This window comes from Sitodiplosis mosellana, unplaced genomic scaffold (assembly GCF_009176505.1).
Source record: "Sitodiplosis mosellana isolate CC-2019 unplaced genomic scaffold, AAFC_SMos_1.0 Smas_scaffold_2, whole genome shotgun sequence".
Taxonomy (NCBI): Eukaryota; Metazoa; Arthropoda; class Insecta; order Diptera; family Cecidomyiidae; genus Sitodiplosis; species Sitodiplosis mosellana.
The window spans coordinates 7,142,970-7,152,989 of NW_022595245.1; the positions used below are offsets into that span (position 1 = coordinate 7,142,970).

The window sequence follows — 10,020 nt, forward strand, 5'->3', positions numbered from 1 at the left end:
TTGCATATTATATTTCTAGCTTATTGAAAGAGAATAGAAAAGAGTTGAATAGAATATTGTTTCCCATAAAAAAGACGTGTTGACGAGAGATCGTGCGAGAGGTTGAGGCACGAGTGAAAAAAAAGTGTTAAAAAGCGAGTTGAAACTTTATATGGTGGGTCAACGCTTGGATACTGAAATTGACTCACCGCGAGTAGGTAGAGTGGGATCTGAGCTCAAAACGAACACGTCATGACGTTGGTGGAGGTGAGATATTAAAAACACACACGATGGATATAAATTAAAAGAGTTTGAAACTTTTGACTTGGAACGACAAAGAAAAAAAGTTAAATTGTTTTGCATTCATTTTACTATCTCATGATGTTCACTGTTCGCCCTTTACTTTGTCGGAGTTCAAAAGTTTGTGAACACATGAAATCATATGTTCAACCCAAACACACCTATCGAACTTGTCTATTCGATTCACATTTATTTACCTTTTTACCATCAGCTCTGAATATATGAAATACCAAAACATTCATGCCTGTTCAGTGAGCTCAACAAAACCACACATTGTTGTTATAGGGACTGTATTCACTCACTCTCTCTCTTTCTCTCTCCATCCACACACAACACACCGCATATAAAAAGTAGCGCGCGTCATTACAAGACGTTTCATTTCATATCGAACCGTTGTCGCGAACAGTCGTTTAGTGCTTTTTCCTCATTCTCAAACCAATTTACTCGCTCCAATCGAACCAAACAACAACCAAACACAACAGAACCATTGTGTAGGATTTTCAAAAGAAACTTAAAAGAAAAAGAATATTTTGCGTGGATTTAATAATTCTTTCCGCAAAAAAAGTTCACTTTTGTGTACACAATCGGAAAACCAAATCAAAGAAGTAGAAGAAAAAAAGAGTCGTTCATTATTATTTGTTGATACTATTTAAACTTCACAGTCAAAATATAACCATTCTGAAAAGTAAATAAAGTGAAACAATATCGGAATTCAGAACCAACCGCACCGAACATACGACAATCGACAAGAGGTAATAATGACAATAACACAACTTTTTGCTAATTAAAAACATAAAAACAAATAATTGCTGGAATGTGCAAAAACAAAGTCGACGTTAAGTGGTGAGGCTTGTAGTCGAAAATTTGGATATGTTTACTTTTCCTTTAAAGCTGATAAGTCTTGAGACAATATTTATGCGAAAAATTATCTTCTCCACATTAATCAGGCTGAATTGATTTATGTGATATTCGATTATCTATTTTTCTGTACTTGGTTGTCAAGTCGAAATGAATAAGTGCCGTTCGAAGTACAACGTAATGAAAATTGAACCGAAAAAACCGAGTTCGATTTTTCCAAATGTGCTAATTATTTTAAATTGGCTTTAGTTAGCCGCGTTTTAATGCAATCATTACATTGCATCGAGTAATCTAACGTCGGTACGCGAATAATTTATTGGCACTCTCACTACCCAGTTTAAGTGCTGAAGTATTTTCCATTTTTCATTATGCTGTGTTATGAAATTTCCATGATAAATGCCTCGATAGCACCCGTAATTACAGCACATGCTTCATTAAGCGTGTGTTCAAGACAGGATAATACAGCCATACGAGTACGCGGTGTAGTGCGGTTTGTTTGCTTCATTTAATGTTTGCACATATGTTTATGAAGTTTCCGTTGTTTTTTTGGTGCAGATTTTTGGATTAACTGATTCGTAAATTCAACGTTGTGAACCGTTTAACTGATTTTCAACACGCACGCAACAATTTTTGATGAAAAGCTACCAACAAATATTAATCATTCGTCGGGCGCTCAAACAAATGTGCTTGGAAATGCGTTTGATAAACATTTACCGCCGATAAAATTATTATCGATTCGCCTTTAATCGAAATTATGTAAGGATAATTAGTATACTCATCACATTGAACACGTTTGTTGGGACGGATGGGTGAATTAAGCCGTTTGATTATCGATGAGTAGAAGTTTTATCGTTTTAAAAGCATTTTTATCGCTGCGAGGTATTTTTATGGCTTCGAAGTATTTTTTTTCTTTCAAATGCAATTTTTGAATTTATTTTTTTTATAGCTTAATAAACAAATGAGGCGTTCGATTTCAATCTCTTATTCGATTTCCACATTATTTAATTCTGTTGCACATGGATTTTTGTCCCATGTCAATCATGACAATGCCTTGAGATTGCCTATAAAAGCTTGGCCAACATCATAAAAATCAAGTAAACTTTTAGCTGATTTACAACTCGTTTATTATGCTAAGGTTAAGCCTCTTTTTTTAATGCTTCATGCATTGTTCACCAATTGAAGTTCCCTGAATGGAAGAAAATGAAATGAAAATAAATATTTGATTCTGCATATAAAAAAAATATAGTTGGCAGTTTCCACACGTGCATTTCATCGGTTTTCTTTTGACGAAAATTCATTGAGTTGCGTGCATTGAGTGTTGAAACCCTGTTTAATGTAGACCAATGTCATACATTAGCTTTCGGCCGCTCTTCTATTACGCGTGTGAAACGAACCAGTTCTTATTCGTTTCCATTAAAACCAACTGCATTGAGAACGCAATTAAAATAAATGTCATCATATTTTGTTGGATTTTTTTGCTTCTCTCTGTTCTTTTTTCGAGCTCAAGCGCCACACATTTGTGTTGACGCTACGTATATCGATTTATTGCATTTTGATATATATATATAGAATGACGAGTTGAAGCTCGCACTGAAGATTGAAAACAAACAAGTAAAAAAGTCGTACGTGTTTAGTAACGCATTGAATGTATAGTCGATAGGTCGGGCGAATGCGATTTTTCCACACAGTGTGCTGACCTATATTTTTCCATTCCATCAACTTCGTGCAACATATTTTTCGTGCACCCACCTCATTTGTATGATTGCAATAAATAATTGGGAACATATTCCAGCATATTCGAACATCGAACGAACCGAATATTGTTAAATCAAACAAAAGCCATGAGTTCCTTCGAGAACTTTGAAGAAGAAGAAAAAAAAAAACAAGAAAGAAAAAAAAACAAACCCAAACAAAATAAAATGCCTTTATATTGCTTCCGTTCGCGTCTTGGATGTGCCAAGCAGTGACAGTTACTTTCAACGGAACGAGAAAAAAAATTGGATCCAAGAAAATTGTCGAAGTAAAAAGAATGGAAGTTTCATTTCAATAAAATTGCTACGAGTCAATGGAAAAACGATTTTTCCCGAATGTCACAATGAAAACGAAACTACGACCGATACGGTGCGGTTGTCATACACGATGATTGTGTGTATGTGCGGTTTTTGTCAAAGTTCATAAATGCCAACCATTGATTTTATGATTTATTAATAGCAACCCCAATCAATAAAGTAGCTGCTGGCAACATGCGATAAATTCAACTCAAAACTGATAAACGACCGTCGAAAACAAGACAATTTTCAGTCATTAATTTTTCGCTCGAATCAATGAAATCGAATTCAAAACCGAATCGTTCGGTTCGACCTTAAATTCAACGAACAATGTCATCAATCTCGATGCTTCAGTCGCATCTGTTTCAACGCAATTTGCGATTCATGAATTTGTTCGCATGCTCTGAGATCAAATCTATTTGGGTGACTGCATGATGTGTTTCAACAATTAGCACAAATGAATCTAATTCACTGTGTGTTGATTTGATTTGTTTTGTTCTTTCGGCGACACAGTCATCAGTCATTTTTGAGCTTCAAATAGATCGTTTTTTGCCAATGAAATGAAAACACAAAATTATTAAAACAAACGAACTCAAAATGGGGAACATAAACGCAAACGCAAACCTAGAATGCCAAAGACGATTTATTAGTACCACGTATTATTAATGCAGAAATGAGATTTGCCACAGTATTGTGGGTTTGGCGTATTGATATCGATTTACAATTCAATTAAAAATCGAGATTAAATTCAAATGAGACTGTGGCTTCTGGAATAATTAACTCGATTTGTTTTTTTTCCTTCTGAAATTTCACGGTTCACACACAATCAAATGTGGAGTCACATGAAATGTGCTTAGTCTGAGAGAAAAACGACAACAACAAACATACAAAGCGCGCCAAGATCGTGACGATGCGTTATAGAAAGCCGCAAGCGATGGGAAACATTAGACAAATTACTTAACACCATCTACGATTTTTCCAAAATTAAAATCTGATCGAGTCCATAATTTTTTTTACACAGTTCGCATTCGTGGTCCGTATGGAATCAACGATATATCACAAGAGTAACGATGTTGTTGCCATTTATGGAAATATAGCCACGGTTTTTAGAAATGTGTACAGTTCACCGAAATTCATGTACTTCTTACGTTCGCTGTGTGATTTTTTGCTTATTTCTGGTTCTCCGTATATGGCGACGTAAACGAAATAGCCGCGATCGTTGAAATCGATTGACAAGCATAAGCAATCGCAAAAGCATAAAAGCCAATGAATTTTTATGTAACAATATATCTGATGTTGTTTGACCCAAAATTGATAATAAATCGAAGCTTGGTTATTTCTTTCCAGCCAAAATACCATTAAATTCAACGAAATGCTTCGAAAAGCATCGTCAAATTTCCGGCATTTGCATAAATTTCTCGAAAAATTCAAAACAACATCATGTTTGTTTTCAATTAACCACAGAAGCGTGACTCAGCCGCCACGCATTTCATGAATCAGTTATTGATGTGTTTCAATGTTTTGAGAACAGATGTTTGAGTTTTTCGTTTTTTTCTTGCTTCTCTCGATTCGCTTTTGAAACCTGGTTCAATAGTCAGTCGTTAATTAAACCTCGATGACATTTGGACGATTTGCATTGCCTATAAATGGAAATTTGCGCATTCATAGTATACTTGATGCGATCAACATACGAATGAACAGTGTATGTGCTTGTGTGCACGGTGTGGAAATGGCCATGAATGGGTGATGTGCAATTATTCAGTCTGACTGATTCATAAAATATAAATCTTCGTTATATTTTCTCTGTACGACCAGTACACAACATGGCAAAACCTTGACGACTTTTGTGTGTGAACTAAACACGTAAACAGAATACAAAAATGAGCATATTCTTTTCGCGGTTGCCTTAAAAATCGGTCAAAAAGGGATAAAAAGAAGAAAAAAAGAAATATGATTGAAATGGAAATGTTTTGACTTGGCAATCAAATGTATGCCAAAAAAGATTCCATGTTCCACTCTAATATGCAGTTTTAACATGCAAGAACCATTTAAATTGCAAGTTTTCCGGTGTTTCGGCGTCCTTTTAACACGTTTGAAGGCATTTGCAAATGAACATGAAAGAAACATCCAAATTACACTCATCCGGCATTGGCTATATTCCGTTTTCCAATGAAACACCTATAATTTCACAAAGACATAATAGACGTCATTTCCAATTGGCATTGCTACGATTCGACTAAATTCTGTCAATTGTGAGAAATTTTAGAAAGCCACAGCATAGTATTTTTCTTTTTAATACAGGGATTGTAACAACATCGACCCACATAATGAATATATATGTTGCCATTCTTTTGATCGCCATTATTTTGGTCGAGATTTAAGTTCAGCGATTTTAGTAATTTAAAATGAAGTTGAGAAAACGGGCAATAACACTGTTGGTGGCTGGTTACAAGCACGTCAGCTGAATTCGCAAACAAAAAAAAAACGCTATTCCATCTTTGGTCATGAGTCGTGAAAGTCATGCAATAATAATGCGTGCCACGTTTCCTTTTCTGCAGAAAAAAAGATTTATTGGACACGAACAAAAAGAATAATCGAAAAAAATTCACCGAAATGTAAATTTTGTTTCGAATATATTGAAAGCTACGCAGCTCGTGCTATAGAAGGAGATGAAAATGAACGAAAAAGATTTGGTCAACAAATTCGTCTATCTCTATCGATATATTGACAAATTAAAAGCATCTGTTAAAGTTTTGTTTCAACGGAAAATGGCGATAAATTCAAGCGAAATTGATCAAAACGTTAAGATAGCACACTTTATTCGGGGAACACCCAAGAAAACAATGAGAAATTGAATGTAACCCACGCACGCACATACAAACAAATGCAATAATGTCTCAATAGATCATCGAACCGAATGAAATGATTTTGGTTTTTTTCGTTTGATTTTGAAGTTAATTAGACGCATCGCTGGTTAAATGAGCTAAACTACCAAATAAATAAACTCAAGGCCAAATTTATTGAATAGAACAATTCGATTATCATCTTTTGTTTGAAATTTTGTTTTTTTTTTCTGTTTTTAGAGGTCAAACATATCGACACAATTCGCTTGAATTAGCGACAGTTTGATATTGATATCGAAACGATGCCTGTTAAACAGCAACCATGGACACCAACCGCCCGTCGCGGACCAATCGCTGCCGAATCCAAGTCTCCAGCTCCGAACTCGGTTGATTTGCCACCACTTTTAGGTTTGTTTCTAATTAGAATTTTTCAATACTCCTTGACACTCCCGATTTTCTGTAGTACAATCGGCTTAATTTTCTTGCTGCATGTTTTCAAGTTTACGGTCATTATTCGCATATTGCAATATGATTTTGATATATGTGTGCTATTGACAAAGTTCAATAACAAATCTGTGTGTGTGTGTTTGTACACACGAGACAACGATGACAACGAGCGTGTCGGATTGTAGACGACGCCACATATTCTGAATAGCAATTTATAAATAGGTGGGCGATATAATAGCACACAAAATCCATATTATATTCATAATAATCGTCATCATCAAATGCTAGCCTATGTTATAGTTTCGTTTCGTTTTATTTTTGCCGTTGGCTTGGAATCACAATTATTGGCATTGAATCAATTAAGTCCGTAATTCAAGCATACAGTTGGAGAATTGATAAAAATTGTGCCGGAAAAAATCGTGCATTTTGCCATCCACATATCGGAGATAGGAAGTTTTTATTGGCTACTTGTCGTAGGCTGTTTTCATTTACCATTTACGGCTATTTATTCATACACCATTCATCCTGCTTGTGGTTTATTTCGATCGAACAAAAGAGATTACCGTTTTGTTTTTTGTATAATTTATTGAACAATTATGAATCACACACCCACGGAATCTGTTTACTGCAATTATGATCATAATCAAGTTGATTTCGTTTGTAGGATATAAAAAAATTGTAATTTCGTCGAAACCGACGGCCGCATCATTTACATTTGGTCAAAAACACAAACACATCGCACGATTCGATACAGATGGGCCAGGGCCCTCAGCATATGATATAACTGGTTTAAGTGTCAAAGGTATTTGAATGGAAGAATCTGACATAAAATCTCATCTCATTTTTTACCAAAAAAAAGAGACTTGAATCGACTTAGCAAGAGTCGCATTTTCATGGAAGATTTTACTCTTTTTCTGTTCATGCTTACGTAAATGTTTGGAATACAATAGCAGGAAAAGTTACGGCTCGTGAATCGACTCTAGGTAGTCGACCACCCGATCGTAAACAGTTTGAAACCCCAGCCCCTGGTGACTATGATCTCGATCGAAAAGAAAAATCAAAGCTAAAGCGTGGCTACACGTTTGGCCATCCAAATCCACACCATCGACCCAGTCGCCAACCAGGTAACAAAATATGCTCGAATCCACTGAAAACTGGATCTTTTTCTTGAAACGAATCTATTGCTTTTTTGGGATTGATCCACCGCTGGCACAATCAATGTAGATATTTTGGAAATTCGTAATTTTGAATACACGTTGAGTATCCGTTGAGCTTTGGTATTGCATTTTTGATGCACTCTTTTTGACTAAGTAATTGATGCTTTGTTGGATTATTGCAAACCAATTTGATTGACTAATTCGAGTTGACAAACACAGTTATTATCGCAACGATGTATTTCTATTCTACGATCAACGATTTATTGATATATTTTTTTCATTAATGACAATGAGATTTGTCGTTATAGCAAAGCATACAAAAAGGAGTGCCATTGAAAAAAACGATTTTCAAATTATTCAAGCAATCTCCGATTACATGAATAGAATCAGGGAAACGTGTGGTGAATAGGTAACATTCATGAACATGGTGAATGAAGTATTCAAATTAAAAATGGGTTCATTCAACAAAATTGGTTAATTGGACATTTTTTCATCGGTATCTTCTTCTTTTCAGCATCGAAGAAGCCAGTCTATACGTTGGGCTATAGAAATGTACTTGAACGTCTTTCCACAACACCAGGTTCGTTGAAAACTTTTTTCGATCACAAACGAATGTGTTGATAATGGATTTCTTCACCAAAAATAGGTCCTGGTTCATACGAGCCGGAGAAATGTAAAATGGATTATCAACCATCTTTCTCTATGGCAGGAAGACATAACACCGAGAAATTGAATAAGACACCAGGTAAAAGAACCGTTTTGTAACAAAAATTGCTGTTATCCATCATCTTCTAATCCATTGTATCAATCGCAGCACCTGGGGCCTATTCGCCAGAGAAATTCAACTTAAATCAACCGACTGCCTTCAGTTTTGGTTTGCGTCCTGAGCAAAAAGTTCGAAGTGACACTCCAGCTCCCAATCAATATGCCGCGGAAAAATGTAACTTCAACCGTACACCATCCTTTACAATGCGAGGAAGAAGAAAGGTGGAGAAGCCCGATTTAACACCAGGTAAGTGCAATATTCTCATTTTGCCATCGTCGATTTCCATTTGACTTTTCCAAACGCCCGTGTCGTTTTGTTGTTATCACCTGAAAATACTTGTATAAGGACGTGTGACATGAATATGATGGCATCCCAAGCTATCACATATATTCTAACTAGAATTTTTGTTCTTCGGTATTTTTGATTTTTTCTCAGCGCCAAATGTATACAGTCCAGAAAAGTCCATGAAACTGCTTGATCAACAGCCCGCATATTCCCTTTCGGGTCGCCCGAAAGATGAGAAATTGAGCCAAAACCCATCTCCTTGCTCTTATTCGCCAGAAAAATATAACCTTGATCAACCGGCAGCATTTAGCTTCGGCTCGCGACCAGAGCAGAAAATTAAGAACGATGTTCCCGCTCCAAACCACTATAAGCCCGAGAACTGTAATCTCGATCATCAGGCGGCATTTAGTTTCGGATTGCGTCCAGAGCAAAAAATAAAAAGTGACGCTCCGGCTCCAAATCATTATATGCCTGAGAAATGTAACCTTGATCATCAAGCAGCTTTCAGTTTCGGAACACGAACCGAGCAGAAAATTAAGAACGATGTACCTGGACCAAGTCACTATCAACCAGAAAAATGTAACCTTGACCAACAAGCAGCTTTTAGCTTCGGTACACGAACCGAACTAAAAGTCAATAGTGATAATCCTGGTATGATCATAATTTGTTTACCGTCTTGTCGACGATTCCGCACGAAATCAATCAAATTTCACATTGGGTCGCCGAAACGATTGAAACTTTGCACAGAAGTTGGGTATAGTATAAAGTCCATATAGTCGAATTTTTGATCAAACTCAACTTTCGTGTAAAATTTCAAGCAATTCGGCGACGCCATGTATATCTGCTCTAAAATTCTTTTACGAATTGCATCTTTGTATGCAAATAAGTGAAACGTGGATATAGAATATGGCAACAGTATGCCTTTTTTGGGGTTGTCTGGACAATAAAAGCCCCATTTCCCTTTAATATTAAAAAAAAAACGTAGAAAAGTTCATCTTACGAGGACATTTTTTCTTCTTACAATTAGCTCCAGGATCATATTCACCGGAAAAATGTGGTCTAACGAAAGAGTCTGGATTCAGCTTTGGAATAAAGCCACAACAAAAGATGGAAAGTATAGCACCATCACCGAATTCATATGCGCCAGAACAGTCCATGAAACTACTTGATCACCAGCCTGCGTTTAGCTTTGGTTCTCGGCCCGAACAGAAAATTAAGAACGATATGCCTGGACCGAGTCATTATCAACCAGAGAAATGTAACCTGGATCATCAAGCAGCTTTCAGTTTTGGAACACGAACCGAGCAGAAAATTAAGAACGATGTACCTGGACCGAG

General features: G+C 36.2%; 1 protein-coding gene across 5 annotated transcripts in view; it reads left to right on the forward strand.

Annotated features, from left to right (window-relative positions):
* The first annotated feature begins 651 nt into the window (after positions 1–651).
* Positions 652–10,020, forward strand: part of LOC129565208 (uncharacterized) — a 10,915-nt gene continuing 1,546 nt past the window's right edge. For 3 of the 5 annotated variants that reach the window (XR_008687587.1, XR_008687588.1, XM_055439796.1), the window contains exons 1-9: positions 669–1,031; positions 6,269–6,436; positions 7,140–7,277; positions 7,426–7,599; positions 8,147–8,212; positions 8,279–8,377; positions 8,447–8,644; positions 8,834–9,334; positions 9,711–10,020. The exon at positions 9,711–10,020 is cut by the window's right edge and continues 101 nt beyond it. Coding sequence is in view for 3 of the 5 variants with exons in the window: in XM_055439796.1 (XP_055295771.1) it covers positions 6,331–6,436; positions 7,140–7,277; positions 7,426–7,599; positions 8,147–8,212; positions 8,279–8,377; positions 8,447–8,644; positions 8,834–9,334; positions 9,711–10,020 (1,592 nt within the window). In the remaining 2 variants the exon portion in view is untranslated. Of the gene's footprint in view, positions 1,032–6,268; positions 6,437–7,139; positions 7,278–7,425; positions 7,600–8,146; positions 8,213–8,278; positions 8,378–8,446; positions 8,645–8,833; positions 9,335–9,710 lie in introns of all 5 variants that reach the window. The other 2 variants (XM_055439798.1, XM_055439797.1) reach the window with 2 other exon arrangements.